The sequence below is a fragment of the Alligator sinensis genome, unplaced genomic scaffold, assembly GCF_000455745.1.
Source record: "Alligator sinensis unplaced genomic scaffold, ASM45574v1 scaffold1802_1, whole genome shotgun sequence".
In the NCBI taxonomy this organism is placed as follows: Eukaryota; Metazoa; Chordata; order Crocodylia; family Alligatoridae; genus Alligator; species Alligator sinensis.
Window position 1 is genome coordinate 193,716 of NW_005843236.1, and position 17,990 is coordinate 211,705.

At 41.7% G+C, this 17,990-nt stretch overlaps 1 protein-coding gene across 1 annotated transcript; it reads left to right on the plus strand.

The window, feature by feature from the left end:
- The first annotated feature begins 5,960 nt into the window (after nt 1-5,960).
- LOC102388657 (matrix metalloproteinase-20-like) lies at nt 5,961-15,950 on the plus strand. Its single transcript, XM_006038060.1, has 6 exons — nt 5,961-6,031; nt 6,435-6,583; nt 6,826-6,951; nt 7,974-8,135; nt 14,176-14,310; nt 15,850-15,950. Exons 1-6 carry the CDS (start codon nt 5,961-5,963, stop codon nt 15,948-15,950), a joined length of 744 nt encoding a protein of 247 aa, XP_006038122.1.
- The last annotated feature ends 2,040 nt before the right edge of the window (nt 15,951-17,990 follow it).

Consider the following 17,990-nt stretch of genomic DNA (forward strand, 5'->3'; position numbering starts at 1 on the left):
GAGAATGTGCAATCTCTCGGGGGGGGCAGGAGTTTTAGCAGGATCATGGGGGATATGGGGCTATTTTTAGCCCCCCAGTGAACCTGCCCCCCACAACCCTACCATCCCCTCCCCTGACCAGGACTTACTTCCTCAGCTCCTGGCAGCGGTGAACACTTATTAAATCAGCAACACCCAGAGTGGCTTGCTTAATGGAGGGCTGGTGGGGGGCTAGTTGGTGCATGCGGGTGTGGGGCACAAGGAGCTGGAGGGCTAAAAATATCCCAGTGCCAAGGGACAGGTAGGAAAAGCAGAGCCCCAGGGCTGAGGCTGGCAGCTGGACTTTACCAATCCCAGGGCTGCTCAGGTAACTGAACTGAAGTTCCACGCACTAGTCTAATCTATATTAATTAAGTTTGTGTGTCCATTGATCCAGGTCTATCTTAGACTCAGTTCTGGCATTTTAGACCGATCTATGTGGATAAAACTTCTGTACAGTTATGGGTTTAGATTGATTTCCAATCACTGAGACCGGGTCTAAGTTTAAGGTCCACACCAGAGTGAAGTAAATTAGATCAGCTGGCCATTTGTAATGCAATCTAATCTCCCCCTAGCCCCTGTGAATGTCTGCATTTAGTCCATGAATTGATAAGGAAGTCCTTGTTTTCCACCCCAACTGGGGATTTTGGCTGGGGTGTGCCAGTGCTCCTGTTGAGACTTGAAGCTGGAGGTTTTTGGCTAGAGCATCTTGCCTCTACAGGGTCAGAATGATTCAAATTGCAGCAAGGGAGGTTTAGGTTGGATATTAGGAAATATCCAGGAGGATGGTGAAGCACTGGAACAGGTTATCTAGAGAGGTGGTGGAATCTCCATCCTTGGAGGTTTTTAAGGTCTGGCTTAACAAAGCTCTGGCTGGAATGATCTAGGTGGGAACGGTTCTGTTTGAGCAGGGGCTGGACTAGATGGCCTTGTGAGGTTTCTTCCAACCCTAATTTTTTATGATTCTATAATTGCCATATTTGGGGTCAGGAAGGAATTTTACCCCATAGTCAAATTGGTATAGACCATGAAAGTTGTTGCCTTCCTCTGTAGCAGGGGACGTGGCCCTCTACCTGGGATCTCTGCAGTGTATATTAACCACCTTTTACAGAAGCAGGACGCTGGCTGCCATGGTCCCCCTGCTTTATCTGTGGCAGGTTAGGTTGTCATGTCTTGTGTTGTGTGAGGGTTGACTATAGTTTTACTATATGGATTTATATAGGATGGTTTGGATAAGCGTGATCCTGTCTCATGCAGGGACTGGACTAGTTCTCAACCTTTTTTGTACCAGGACCCATTTGTTAACATTGATGGCTAGTCCCGACCCAGTAAATGGTCTAAATAGAAAACAGGCCCCTGGACCTGCCAGTGTCCCTCACTCCTGACCCACTGCCCCCACCCCCAGGTCGCAACCCCACAGTGTGTGGGGCAGTGAGGGGCTATGGGGGGCCCCCAAGCAGCCCCGTGCAGGCTGGAACTCTGCTGTCCTGCAAGGGAAAACCCAGTTTCCAACATTTCTCTCCTTTAAAGGAGAACCAATTTTTAAAGTTTGTTGATCCATTTTTTAAGTTTGTTCATGACCCTTTCATATATTTTTGTGACCCACTTTAGGGTCACAACCCACAGGTTGAGAAATGCAGGACTAGATGACCTCTGGAGGTCCCGTCCAGTCCTACTTCTCTGGGATTCTATGAAGGCCCTAGCAGCAAAGAAAATTATTCCAGGAAAAATGTCAAAAATCTCTCTGATTTGCTGTGTTCAAAATATACCATTTTTTATGACATTTTCCAAAATTGTCAATGGCAACCTTTTCTTTATTAAAAAATCTTACTAAACTAGGAAAAAAATCTGTAACAAGGCATGTTTTTCTGTACAAAAAAATATAATGTTTTATAAGAATGTTGTTATATCACATTACAGAAAAATATTTCAAAAATGTAGAGGTGTTCACAAAATTAATAATTATTCATGAAAAAGTTTATTTTTAATAATTTCATCTATCAGTGAAAATATTTCGTGAGGAAAAACTTCAACTAGATCTATTCTTAGCAAATGACGTCTCATTAAAAGCTGGATTTGGATTCTTTGAAAAGAACTAAAATGATAGGTTTTAGGAGGGCATTCTATACGTTCCAACATTATAACATAGTTTTGTAGATGACATAAGAGGATGTTTTGGTACAAAAGTAAAACATTAACCCTATAGATTTGTACCTGTCTGAATAGGAATGGACTGAATACAAGTGTAAAATAATATGGCATCATTCCTTCTAGTCCTAGCCACCACAAACTGGTCTCCTTAGGAATAAGACAAACAAGGCCAAGTCAAAGTAAGATGAGATGTGACAGGTTTTCTGTATTGCATTGACTTTAACCAGTGGAATTACTGCAGATTTATTTAACTGAAATCAAAATCTGGTCTTTCATATTTTGCTCCCATGCTGTATGTCTATAAATGATTATCCAAGCGTGAGGCAGTATAAAATCAGGATAGAGAACTTCAATGAGGTGAGCCCTAATGGGCCCCACTGTATGAGCCAGTAATTTTAGGTCAGTGGGACTCTTTGTGGGAGTTCGACTTAGTGTAAGATTTGAAGAATGAGGCTTTAGGTATTTAAAAACAGAGGTATTAATCATTTTGCAGTGTACAGTAGGTGAATCATCTTCAATTGCAAAATCATCTGTGTTATAAAGACACCTGCCAGCTCCATTTGAAAACTACAGGATGTTGTATTTTTAACACTACCATCCTTACTAGGATCATGATTGATTTACAGCATCCTTTCTCTGTGTTTTCCCTACTTTTTACTTTGTCACTGGCAACGCCTCTATTCCACAGGACAAAAGATCACATTGAAATGGCTGATAAGGTCGAAAAAAACAACTTGATATATGACAAGGTCTGTATAAATTATTATTATTATTAATTATTATTATTATTTCTCTGGGACTAAAATGTTTGCTTTAGGCTAAATGCCTACCTAAACCACTTCTTTTTTTTTTAAAGTGTACAAAAAAAATTTGGTTTGGGTGTTTCTTGAAACACACTACTTTTGGCATCAAAAATAAGACTTTAATAGAGAAAAGAAGCATGTTGGGATTAGCTAATTAACAATACTTCCTGTTAACAGCAAAACCATCTAGTGCTAGTAGCTTGTCAGATTTCATAGTAGCCAAATCATTAATAGAACCACTGGTTCTGGATTCAATGCTTTATCTTCTGGAACCTTTAAATAAACACAGGTTAATCAGGGTGAATACAAATTGATGATTTTTTACAATTATTTTTAAAAATGGATTTTTTTTATTTAAATCAGATTTTAAATCAGGTCCAGGCCCAAGTTCTGATACCCATCTATTCTAAATGCTAGTATTCAAAATCTCTGAGTCTTGGTTTAGTCCCTCCTCCAGACTGAGATATACTGGACGTATCTACATGTCACCCTATGGTGATGTAGTGATGCAGCATGTCGCCGTACAGTCCCTACAGCGTGCTATAGCAACATAACAATCACAAAGGTCTACACGTGATTGTTAGCTATGTCACTGTAGCAGCACACTTCCCCTCCTATAGCGCGCTGCTACAGCAACGTAGTGGGGAAATTTAAACGTGCAACACCTGTAAGGCACAGTAACGACATCGTTGTACGCTAGCGTGTAGACATGCCCACTGATGCTGTCAGGAATATACTGTTTGAAATACACATATGCATAAATAAAGTGACATCCTAGTCCCATTTAAACCAATGAATTTTTTTCCATAAAGGAGGTAAGATTTCTAATAACTTCACACTTTCTTTACTGCCACATTTTAAACCATGTCTTACTAAAAATATGATACTACTTAGTGTTTATTGGATGCCAAAAAAAAAACAAACAACTTTTCCAAGATGATATAAAGATGAACTTAAGATGCATCAGGCATATCAAAAAATATGACAGTATAAATATAACACAGTTTTTTAATCAATCAATAATTTATAAAGTACAACCTTACCCTTGCTGGCAATGATGTTCCCGTATGATGTTTAAATAGACACCCTAAAGGTTTTGTTTTTCTTTTTCCTCTTCAGTCACTCCATCCATTCTCACTTTCTCCCTCCATTTCTTGCAATGATCTAGGTATACCTTCAAAACTTCTATCCGCTGGATAAAACATGCACAAACCACAGCAGGAGGAGAGGAAGTTACCTGATAGAGAGGCTGAAACAGATACAAGCATTTTTTAGCTTGAACGTAACAGGTCATTTAGATGCTCCGAATTTAGACATAATGAAAACTCCAAGGTGTGGAGTACCTGATGTCAAACAATATAGAGTTATGAACCAGCAGGTTCACTGGCTAAAGAAAGCATTAACATACAGGTAAAGCATTTTGTCATTTTATTATTCTGTGGTTTAAAGCTCTAGTTTCAAAATCATTTGAGCTGGCATTTTGTTCCCTTCCTGGTTGTCTAAGGAGCTATTTTTTGGTCAGCTATGCAGTAATTTTGGCACACCCAAAGAAATTATTTTCCTGAATGCAAATGTGTAACTACATACATGCACAGACAGGTACAGTAGCACATGGGGTACAAACATGCATCCTTTATGGACAAGTAGCAGCCTTGAGGAGAGAGTGACTTCTATATTTCCTTCTTCCCCTCCCCGACCTAGAGTACTCATCTGGGAAACCGCAGACCTGTATTTTGACTCCCCTCACCAAGAAAGGACTTAAACCTATGCCTCTCTGTTTTTCTATTGTAGGACTCTAACCATCACACCACAAGCCAGCCATTATTTAGACTCTTCTCTGGCACTCCTTTTGGAGCTGGACCACTGCAAGAGAGATATAGGCCCAGAGGATGAAAGCAAGTGTGTGTGGCTTAATGAGTTGCCTGCTTGTCTGGAATAGCTGGGGGTCTAGGTTTTAGCTGGGATCTGTGCTCCCAATGATGTAGAAGCTTCTGGCCTCCATCCATTTTTCCTTCTGGCCTCCATCCATTTTTCCAATGACTATATAAAAAGTCTCTGCTTCAAAAGGAGCACCAAAAAGAGCCCGGGTAATGGCTGTACTGGGTTGCAGTGGTTAGTAGTATGCCATGCTGGGAAGTCAAAAAAACTCTTCTTAAAACCCACTGTGGATGAGAGAGGCCTAGAACCTACATCCTCTGCTTCTCAAGACAGTAACCTATTGACAAATGTCCCTGTTCCTCTCCCTTTTGATTCTCATATATGTCTAGTTTGTGTACATATGCAGTCACCTATGCCTATGCCTCCAAAAACCGAATTGTTTTTGGTGTGTGTAAGTACCAAAAAGTACCATATAGATGACCAAAAATGACTATTTAGAAGACCAGGAAAGAATTCATCACCCTTGCATTCTCAGACTTCTTAATGTACAAGGCTTCACCCAAAGCATTCTTATATTTATATGATCAAGTCATATAGACTGAACAAGGACTAGAGGATGAGTTTGTGGAAAGAACAGATCAAATTAGTTTACTATATGAGTCAAAAAGATACTGCTTTGGAACAATTATTTGGGCATAAAAGGACCTCTGTATTGGATCAGTCTATATGTAAGATATGCACATCCTGGATGGTTCATAGTTCTGTGGCTGTGCCTTGCATAATAATACATATCAGAAAAAAGGATAGAGGACATGCAGAACAGGGGAGGGACATCATGAAAGAAATTTGGTGTCTGGAATAATACCAAACTTATAAATAATAATCCACTTCAACATCACCCAGCAAGTTCTGCAGTACAGTTTTGGATGTGCTATATAGCTGGGCTACAAGAGTGTTCCAGCATTTCCCTTGTGCATCTATCTGGCCTCTCTACTTGAAGTTACATGATAATTTGCCTCGGTGTTACTATACATATGAAATATGTTGAGTGGGGTTGAGATGTCAGGAGAGAAAGTCTCCCTGCTCAGTTTTAGTGCTTAGCAAGTGCTGATGCTGGGAGGATCAACAGGAGAAAAACCTGGCTTAGCTATTGAAGCTCTGGAACATGCTCAGCGAGCTTGGTAAGGTAGAATATCATCAGTGCAAAGAGAAGATCCTAAAATTTTACCACTGAATTCTAATTTCTACAGAGCTCCCTCAAACAGTGATTTTTCAGAAGCCAAAAATGGTTGGATTTCGATGGATTTTCATAGGGATGGCAAAAGACACCTGTCTGAAACCATTTTCAAATATGGAGGCACTGGACTTAGTGAAATAATTGTAAGGAACTTTTAACCCTCACAAAACATTACAATTTCCCCCACCTCATCTTTAGAGGAGCAAAACTATTTTGCTGAAACTTTCTCAAAAATGACATCCTTAGTCAGATTTTAACTAATTCACCCCAAAGAATGTATTTTATCTCATAATTTCCTAACCAAATCTGTTAGGATGCTCCTAAGTTCCTTTCCTTACTTTTCACAGTATAGCAACATATACCTCACAACTGCCATCAGCCACAGTGAATCACCTTATTTCTTCAGCTTTAAAAGTTTGGAGTGATGTTAGTCCATTAACATTTATCCCATCCAGCACTGGAAAGGCTGATATAATCATCAGATTTACAACGACAGGTAACTTGAAGTGTTTGGGGGGTTTTGTTTGTTTGCTTGTTTTGTTGTGATGGGCATGAAAGGATTTGCATTTCTTTTTCAAACTGACTTGTGATGATCCAACTTTGTAAATCACTAAAGCATGTATTTAACTTTAAGTCAATGGGTCCTAAGGTATAAGGGCTTCAGAACCTGATGGCTTGAGGGCTTAATCAGTACTTGACTTCCAAGGCAAAAAAATGTGTCTGTATGTATCTTTTTAGCGCATGGAGACTCTCAGCCGTTTGATGGCCCAGGAGGCACTGTGGCTCATGCATTTGGACCTGGAGCAGGAATTGGAGGTGATGCTCATTTTGATGGAGATGAAAAGTGGTCAGCAGAACATAATGGTAGGTAATTTCACAAACATCAAAAATGAGATGAACCTCAGCATGTGTTAAACAGCAGGGGTGTGCGAAACAGGCCCTATTCAATTTGGATTTGGCCCAAATCAGGGACAGTAATTCAATTAATTGATTCAGATCACTGTCCCTCATTCGATTTGGCTGAATCCAAATCTGAAGATTCAATGCTGGTTCAGAGAATCAGCAATTCAGACATAGACACCGCTTTAAATGTTTTTTTCTACATACCTGGAGGTACCAGTACAGCTCATGAACGATGAGATGCTGGGGCGCATGGAGCATCCCACAAGAGCATGGGGGGGGCCCACCAAGTGCTTGGCGGCAAACCCAGAAGTGGACCAGAAGTACTTCCAGTACACTTCCAGGTCCACCACAGAGTGCACTGGGGGCCCCCCCTGGCTTGGCAATCAGCCACGGGGGGACCCCGGGTGCCCCCCCAGACCCAGGAGGAACTAGTTACCAAGCCGGGGAGGCATGGGGGGGGCCCAAGTGTGTTCCCCAGTGGACCCAGAAGTGAACCAGAAGTGCTTCTGGTCCACTTCTGGGTCTGCTGCCAAGTGCGCTGGGGAACCCCGCACTTCTGTGGGACACTCCAGCCACCTGCTAGCTAGAGGTGAGTAGAAAAAACATTTAAAGTTGTGTCTATGTCTGAATCACTGAATCTTTCTGAATCTCTCTGAATCGATTCAGAGGGTTCCGATTCGATTTGGAGAGATTAACGCGTTGTCTGATCTGATTCAGATTCATAGATTTGGCCACCAAATCAAGATGAATCTCCATCATATTGAATCAGGGACCAAAGCTTCACGTATCCCTAATAAGCAGCACATAGCACCACTAAGGACATGTGAACACACTTTGACCAAAAGAGAAAAATTCAATTCTATTCATTTCTAGCCAATCAAAAAATCATTTCTATGAAATTATGTTTCTCCTACTTGTAGGAATGTCCCAGTTTATTGAAACTGCAGGTGCTATTTGTCATTTTAAGTATTATTTTTTTGCAGGTATTAACTTGTACCTTGTCGCTGCTCATGAGTTTGGCCACTCATTAGGTCTCCTCCATTCAAGAAATCCAGCTTCACTGATGTATCCAACATACCAAAAACGCAGGCTACAGGGATCTCCTCTCTCCTTTGAGGATGTACATAAGATTCAAACACTGTATGGTATGGATATATATATTAGGCTCCATATGTCATGCATTCAGATAATGTTGAATTGCCAATATCTGCTGTTTTTAGCATTTTTCATAAATAGAAAAAATAATACAGATATTATATACAATTACTAATAATACAATATAAAATAATGCAATTATTATAATAAAATTATAAAAAATCTTATTTAAAAGTAATTCAAAGCTATTTTTTGTAACTTCTGCTACTGCATTTGCATAGCAAAAATTATTCAGAGTTTGAGAAAACACCATGAAATGCCAATCCAGCAAATTATTTTTGGTGTGTATCTCTGTTCCACTGCATATCTACAGTTCAAAGAGTATTTTCTGATGGATTGATTGTGTTCGTAAACACAAACATATGTGATTAACTTTAAGCTTGAGCCAAGTCCCCCTTAAGTTAAGCATGGCCATAAGATTTTGAAAACCTGGTTCTTTCTTTAAAAATGAATGGCAAAATTCCCATTAACTTTGACTGGGCCATGATTTCACTCATTTTGGAGTTACTAGAAATAATCATACCAAAAACTCAGCTGGTCAGTGTAGCTCCATTGACTCTACAATTTACACCAGCCAGCAATCTGACTACCTTGTGCATACAGTATGGGATATGTTGAGCAACAAATGTATTTCTATGTTTTATTTTGATTTAGGACCAAAGCCCAGCTCTGGAAGAACACACCATTCATATATTTACCAATACTTGAATTATTTTTTCCCAAAACAACTATCAGTTGATGACAAATGTGATGTGAGCCTAACCTTTGATGCTGTTACTAGTTTCGGAGAAAACATTATTTTCTTCAAAAACAGGTTCAGTAAATATTCTCTTATTTTCATTTAAAAGCAGTGGCTTGGTAATTACCAAAAAAATGGGGCTTTCTGACTGATTAGCAATGGCTCAGAAAGGCCATTAATGCACAGAAAACTTTTTTTTATTTTGGATGAAAGCTTGAGCCTATTACAGGGGATATGTTAGGGCTCAAACACAAGTAAAAATGCAACATTTTTATTATAAAGGTAGCGAAAGAAATGAAGAGACTACAGAGAACACCGCTGTAGAATATAGTTACAAAGACGTGTTTATAAAAGTAGTTCCTAATCTTTTTCTGCAGCAAAGCCATTTTCAATTGACTTGTGACCCCACTTCCACACCTAAATGTGTAACTGAGTCTATAGGACTTACAACCCCCTAGATCAGTATTACTACCCAGTTTAAGGTTGTGAGCCTCCATTTGGGAACCACTAGTTTATAAAATTAATCCTATTGAAATGAGGACAGTTCAATGCAGATAACGTGTTTGAAAATATTGATAATTGTACTGAAATTGCTTTTTTAACTTTCAAGAAAAATGTGGATTAAGGATTTATCAACATCACAAGTGAAAGAAGGATTTATCAAAAATTTCTTATCACAAATTAAAGCAAATATCTCTGCTGCTTATGAAGTGTCTTCAAAGAAAACTATGTACATTTTCCAAGGTACTTTATTTTATACTCTACTACAAACTCACTTAAAATTCCATGATGACATATATTCTTATCATTTGAAGAATTCATTATTACAATACCCCAGTTCAGTATTACAAATGGTAAGAGATTTTCTTATCATTTGAAGCATTCAGTATTACGACACCTCAAAATACAACTTGATACTTTCTACTTACTGGAGATAAGTGTGTTTCAAAAGAATAAAGTCTAGAACAGCTCAGGATCTGATGCCTATCTAATGGCGAAAATTAGGGTTGTGCGAAATGGCACCATTCCGTTTAGACTTGAGTTTTGAGGTTTTGACGGAACAGCGTTTCGTTTAAAATTTCATTTCAATTTGAAACCGCTGTTCCATTCTGTTTCATCAAATCAGTGATGCTGTTTCAACGCTGTTTCAATGTTTCGCCCATACACTACAATGGGGAAGCTCGAAACAGCCTCTCTCATCTGGCAGGCAGATGGGGGCCCACAACCCCAGGAGGGCTGCTGGCGCTGTGTCAACCCTCCCAGGGTTGCATCCCTGATCTGCCTGCCAAATGAGGGAGGGAAGTGGGTGCTACTGCCTGGGGCCGGGGAGCTGGGGAAGAGAACTGAGCCCGATCGCTCAGTTCCCCGCCCCAGAGCTACGTTTGATCAGGCTGGGGAAAGGCACTCAGCCTTGCTGGGCTAAGTTCCCATCCCTGGTACTATGATTGGGCTGGAGAAAGGAACTCAGCCCAAATGAGCCAGGGTTACGTTCCTGGATGAGCCACATGGGGTTGCGAAGCCACTGGGAGTGCAGCCCTGGTTCTTCCCTGTCTCCCACCACCTGGCTGCTGGCTCCTTTGAAACTCAAAACATTTCAGAACTTCTGAAACATTTTGGCTAGCCTCATTTTGTTTTGAGGCTGTTTCAAAGCCCTTCATTTGAAGTCAATTTCGCTGTTTCAAGCTCGAAATTAGTCGAAAGTGTCAAATTGAAACAGTCTGCAAAATTTTTCACATATACAGTAAGATTCTGTGCAGAATGGGCTAGTGTTATCTCCCACTAAGTGTTATAAGAAAATATAGTTTCATAGTTTCAGGGTCGGAAGGGACCTAATAGATCTTCTAGCCCGACCCCCAACCAGGGCGGGAGAACAACCCAAAAAAAAAAAAAAAAGCCGCCCTAACTGTGAAGTAGTTTTTTCGGATGTCCAATCTGTACCTCCTCTCCATCAACTTGTGCCCATTACTCCTTGTTATGCCAGCGGGGGCTAGGGGAAACAGCGTCTCCCCCAAACCCTTCTGGTTCCCCCTAGTGAGTTTATAGACGGTCACCAGGTCCCCCCTCAGCCTTCTCTTGTGGAGGCTGAATAGGTTCAGGTCCCGCAGTCTCTCACTGTAGGGTCTGCCCTGTTGTCCCCGGATCATGCGGGTGGCCCTCCTCTGGACCCTCTCCATGTTGTCCACATCCCTCCTGAAATGGGGCGCACAGAACTGGACACAATACTCCAGCTGCGGCCTGACCAGCGTCGCATAGAGGGGGAGGATCACCTCCCTGGCTCTACTCGAGATGCACCTGTGGATGCATGACAAGGTCCGGTTAGCCCTGCCAACCATGACCTCGCATTGTCGGCCCATGTTCATCTTGGAGTCAATAATGACACCAAGATCCCTTTCCGCCTCCGTGCTCTCAAGTAGGGAGTTCCCCATCGTATAAGTGTGCTGCTGGTTCCTACTACCCAAGTGCAGCACCCTGCACTTGTCCGTATTGAAACACATCCTGTTCCTGTCTGCCCACCCCTGTAACCTATCCAGATCCTTCTGCAATCTCTCTCTCCCTGCTAGCGTGCTCACCTCCCCCCAAATTTTGGTGTCATCAGCGAATTCAAACAGGTTGCTTTCCACCCCAACATCAAGATCGCTGATGAAGAAATTGAACAGCGCAGGGCCCAGGACCGAGCCCTGGGGGACTCCACTACCCACCTCCCCCCAAGTCGATATACTTTTCATATACTTTTCATCTTTTAAATAAAATTATACATAATGCAGAATCACTTATAAAGATATTTATTCTGTTTCCTTAAGGTCATGATCATAAACCTATTACTATCAATCAAAAAACTTCCATTAGCCTCAGTAGACTGTGAAGCCCCATAAGACTGTTGATCCAGCGCTCAAGTCTGGCCATCCTGTGCAAAGACCAGGACCCAAGGGGAGGAAATTGCACTTGGGGACCCCATTGCACTTGGGGACCAGCTGGAGATTGTCCCCACCCCAGTCATTACACTGGCAGGAGAGACTCCACCAGCACAAATGACTCAGAGATTTTCCTGATATTGAGGAAGTCCCTGTCATGTGAGGACCTATCCCATTTAAAGTGAAGTTCTTAGTATATTTACAGAATAGGTACATCCTGGATAGTATTAGGTGATGCAGTGATCTTCCCATTGCCTGCCTAATACAAACTCTGTTTATGCAGGATCCAGATTTTGGACCATTAGAAACCTAAAGATGAAAAGAAATCCCTCTACAATTTACACATTAGGGCTTCCACATAACGTCAGTCATGTTGATGCTGCGTTACATATTCAAGAAACAGGAAAAACCCTGCTGTTTGTGGAAGAACACTGTTGGAGGTAAGAGAAGAAACAAACTTCATGTTTTATTTCTAAATGGCCAAAAGGTCTCTTCTTCTCTCTTCTTAAAAGCAAAGGTGATTCAGATCTGGAAGATCAGGGTAAGAACATGCCAGTTCTATGGCATCCACTTTCATCTTGACTCTTTCCTGCAGAGACAAAACTCTACCATAAGCCAGGGGAGGTACATAAACTGGTGTAAAGCCCTGGTTAATCAGGCCCACTCTTACACTGTGCTTTCCCAGGTTCTTGAGATATGCATCTGACAAATTTAACCCTGTAAGCAATGTTTTGCAATCTCCCTTTAATTGTTCCAGAGATTTATTGGAGGCAACATCCAGTGGAGGAAACACCCATGCCACACTGTTGGCATTATGGATCCTGTTCTGATCTCTGCTCCACTGTACAACAGTGCAAGTGAAAACAAACTGGTCCATTGACTTCAATATGTGTTCTACTTGCTTACATTACAGCTGGATTTGGTTCCCATACAATACCATGTCAGTATATATTATGCTTATTTTGTAAAGCCACTGAATGCCAGATTGCTACAAGTGAAACTCTTTTCCCTTGCACATTCAGTATCTGACCAAGTCATACTTCATCATCAGCTCTGCCATCAGCAAGTCAATGATAGAGGCAGAAATAGAACCTAAAATTACTAACCTCTGGTCCCATGGTTAACTACTAGATGCTCCCTGTGGTACTGAGCTTCTGGTCTACCCTAGGTTCCTAATTTGCATACATTTACCAACCAGTAAGTATCTAACCAGTAATCAGAGATGCACAGCATTCAGAGAAAACATGCATACCTGCTCTTTTCTGTCATGGAACATGATCTCTAGTGATGTCATGTCACAAAGGGTCTGAAAATTTATCAGTTGAAATATATATATTGAATTAGATAAATTATATGGATCTTGAAATATAAAGGTGCTTAAAACAGATTGAAGAAAATTCATCCCTAATTTAACTCCAATGAAGTCATAGTTTCATAGTTGGTAGGGTCAGAAGGGACCTAAGCATATAATCAAGTCTGACCCCATGCCACAGGCAGGAAAGCATGCTGGGGTCAAACATCCCTGGCAAGGAGTCTATCTAGCCTCCTTTTGAAGACCCCCCGGGTTAGGGGCGAGCACCACTTCCCTTGGAAGTTGGTTCCAGCTCCTAGCCACCCTGACTGTGAAGTAGTGCCTCCTGATGTCTAGCCTGAATCTACTCTCAATCAACTTATGGCCATTGTTCCTTGTTACCCCTGGTAGTACTTGGGGGAACAGGGACTTTCCCATTGCCTGCTGGTCCCCCTTGCCAAGGTTATAGGCAGCCATCAGATCCCCTCTCAGCCTGCTCTTGTGGAGGGTGAACAGGTTCAGGTCCCATAGCCTCTCCTCATAGGGCCTGCCCTGCTGCCCCCTGATTATGTAAGTGGCCCTCCTTTGGACCCTCTTGATGCTGTCCACATCCCTCCTGAAGTGCGGCGCCCAGAACTGGACGCAGTACTCCAACTGGGGCAACCAGTGTCACATAGAGGGGGAGGATCACCTCCTTAGACCTGCTCATGATGCATCTGTGGATGCATGACAAGGTGCAGTTAGCCTTCCTGACTGCGTCCCCACATTGGCGGCCCATGTTCATTTTGGAATCAATACTGACACCAAGATCCTTTTCTGCCCCTGTGCTGCCTAGAAGGGAGTTCTCCAGCCTGTAGGTATGCTGCTGATTCTTCTTCCCCAGGTGCAACACCTTGCACTTGTCTGTATTAAAACCCATCCTAGTCTCATCCATCCACATCTGTATCCTGTCCAGATCTAAGTCATTTACACAAGTCATTTACACAAGCCATGAATTTGGCCAGTGCAACCCCCTCCCCACCTCACTAAAATGATTAAGTAGTTGAATGATGCTCTGTAGATTTAATGAACTTCTTGTATCCTCTCAGCAACCTTCTTGCATTCATATTTGTACCTTAGTTATGATGAATCTACACATACTATGGATAAGGACTATCCCAAGAACATTTCATATGCTTTCCCAGGAATAAGTGGCAAAGTAGATGCAGCATTTGAAATGACTGGTAAGACTGTAATTTTTTTTAATCAAGAGCTTAAATAAGATATTACTCCCATAAAATGGTAGCTAGTGCAGGAATTACATATTTCACTCTGTATATGTGTATGTGTGTGAGAGCGTAAGCAGGTTAGAGAGCCTGCTGTCTTGGAGGCTGGCTTTGCTCCTGGGAACACCTCAGCCAGTTCTTTCAGTTTAAATGCATAACCCTTGTTCAAACAAACAAACTGAAAAACCAAAACTTTCAGCCCTTCTCTAGGTAGCAGGAGAGGCCCTTTTGCTCTGGCCCCTTCCTGGTACCAAGCTTATCTAGGTTCCACTCTGGACCACTTCTTCCCCACAACTTGACCTCCCTGCTCTCTCTGGGTTTTTAACACCCTGAGAAGTGAATTGCCTGCAGCTGGGTTTCTGCAACAGAGCTATCTGTTCCCACATAAAGAGCCAGGCCACCCTGTTTTATATAGCTATACATAGATTTCATAGATTTCATAAACATTAGGGCTGGAAGGGACCTTGGAAGATCATTGAGTCCAGCCCCCTGCCCCAAGGGCAGGAAGTCAGCTGGGGTCAAAGGATCCCAGCAAGATAAATGTCCAAATGTCTCTTAAAGGAGTCCAGAGTAAGTGCTTGCAGGGGCTATATAACACAAATAATCAGAAGATAGGTAGCGTTGTAGAAATAAGTGAATGCTGAAAGTGTTAATACCAAAAGGAAAGCAAACCATTTGATTCTAGGGAGGTAAAATGGACTCTCCCTGTGCACCATGTAGGGAATTGAGCATGCCACTCTGTCCCCTCAGTGCCTAAATGCTAGGTGTTTTGGCATCTCACTTGGAGGTTCCAACCTCCTCCCATGGATCAAGCCTTAGGTCCCACTAGTATGTGCTTGAAATATTAACCTGTAAAACCATTCTTCTGAATAGGGACAGCTTGAAGCATTTTGTTAAATATTGTTGAAATGGGGCCTGCTGATGAGACCTTTGCTGATCTATACTGAATGATAAGACACATAACCAAATACTGTGCTTGTATCAATTCAACATTAATAAATGCTACTGATAATCAGCTACTGTACATCCTTCCTTCAGCAGCTCATAAAATTACTAAGGCAGGCGACCAGCTAACCTGTACTAACTGTTGAGAGGAGGGTAGCACAAAGATGTAGCACAAACAGGCAAAACTAAAGAATTGTTAAACTAAAGAATTCCATGAGTGGACACTCAAGAAAAGTAAGTTTATTTGAGTTCAGTTTACACTGATTAAGCAAATAGGTTTCCCACACTGGTGACGCATAGGGGGTGCAAGTGCAGCCCCTGAGATCAGCCATGAAACCCCTGGAAGCTCCAGCCATGAAATCGGAAGTGCACTTCCCATTTCACTGCTGCCTCAGCAATCGGCCACTGGGGGAACCTCTCCCTGACCTCCCGATTGGCTGCTGGGGGACCCCCCACAACCTGTCGGCGATCTGGTGCCTCCCCAGACTGAGGAGGCACCGGTCATCCATGGTTTCCCACACAATATTTCATGCTATTTTATTTTCAATACAGGTTTCCTGCACTTCATTATTGACTTCAAATCATACAAGTACGACTACAAATCCCACATCATTGTGGATGTCTTTGATGTGGGCACCTGGTTGGGATGCTAGGAAAATTTGGTTAAAAGGCCATCTCCTCAAGAACTTCAGGAAGATCACATTTTTAATATTTTGATATTCTGTGTCTGATGAAGAATTTAAGAATGAAAACATCTCCTCTTGTATAAGACTTCCTTTCAGTCAAGAAAGTGTTAGTCATAGCATAATTTAATAAATGCAATATATCAAAATACTGTTTCCTAAATACAAATTATTATGAAATGATCACCCAGGTTTATAACTATTTGACCGTATACTACATTAGGCACTATAAACATTTTCCAATAAGCAAGCATGTGACTGTTTTTCTTTGAATGGCAATTATTATACAAAAAATCAAATCAAATCAAATCAAATATTAAGAAATACACATGGGTGTCTTCTGTTCCCCCTCCCCCTCCCTGCAGGTAACTGGGAAGATCATAAGACTCGTGTACTAAACCACCTTTATTATGTATCTCTTACCACTGTTTTTGGTTTATATACAGAAAACACAACAGACTCTGAAAGCTATGGTATGAGCAGAGCCCAATACAATTTTCATGCAGTTCACCTGGAACAGTTACATTCATAAAATCATAGAATCATAGAAAGTTAGGGTTGGAAGGGACCTCAAGAGGTCATCTAATCCAACCCCCTGCTCAAAGCAGGACCATCCCCAATTAGATCATCTCAGCCAAAGTTTTGTCTTGCCAGCCTCCAAGGATGGAACTTCCACCACCTCTCTGAGTAACCTGTTCCAGTGTTTTACTACCCTCCTAGCGAAACAATTCTTCCTAATATCTAACCTACACCTCCTTTACTGCAACTTGAGACCATTGCTCCTTGTTCTGTTATCTGCCATCACTGAAAATAGTCTAGCTCCATCCTCTTTTGAACCCCCCTACAGGTAGTTGAAGGCTGCTATTAAATCTCTTCTCAGTCTCCTCTTCTCTAGACTAAATAAGACCAGTCTCTCCTTATAAATCATGTCCCCCAAACCCCTCACCATTTTTGTTCCCCTCCACTGGGTTCTCTCCAATATCTCCACATCCTTTCTGTAGTAGGGGGCCTACATTCATTGAGAAGTTAGATCCCTGGAATAAATGGTACCAGTGGAATGGAAGTGGGGGCCACAACCTAGACAGACTTGAGAACTAGTAAACTAAACTGAACTGATACAGTATAAATGGCTAAGTGATTCTGCAAAGGAATGACAGCAGTGAGCACAAGAACTAATCTGAGACGGATGTCAATGGAAAAACATGATGATTGAAAGGAAAGGTGACATTAGACAAGCCTCACACATGGGAATCAGGCAGCTGTTTCTAGTGAAGAATGATAAAGAGAAAGAACAGGGTCCAGAAAACATACAGGGACCCATATACACCCACAGGTCAACACCAAGGAGACACATTAAGATACAAGGAAATCACTTTGGAATCAGAACATTGGCAGACACTTCCACTTTTTGAGGTAGTGTGGTTGGCAAAAAGCCTACTATGCCAATTCAGAATTACTACAGACCTGCTCTCCTGCATGGAAGGAGACAGAGCCTATGTAATACATCGATTGGTGCTCCCTGAATGTAACAGGGCATAGTCTGTTTTCTGTAAGAGAACCTAGGCCTCTCATCTTCCTGGGTTTAAAAAAGAGATACTTGCTGATCCTTTTTGGAAGAAATACCATGGTAAGACCGAACAATGGACTATCAGATTGGATTCTGAATGCTTCAGACAGCCAGTGTTCTTCTCACCTTCCCAGGGTGTTTTTGCTGAGTTAGGGCAGGGCTTTGTCCTTTGTGAATACAGTACTAGTTTACCTCTTTGAATGAAACATTAAATGGCTTTCTAAAGGCCTGCTCATTCAACTACAAAGGAAACATTCACACTCTGATGATTTGGATTTCCCCCCAAGCACCAATTAACCTTATAGTAGTGAATGGACACTACAGGAATGTGCCTACAACCCAAACTTCCAGAACCATGTCATCATTAAGCTCTCACCTTTCGTTAAAAAGGAAACTTCTAGCCCTCATTTTTGGCATTATAATCTGACTAGAACAGAGACCTC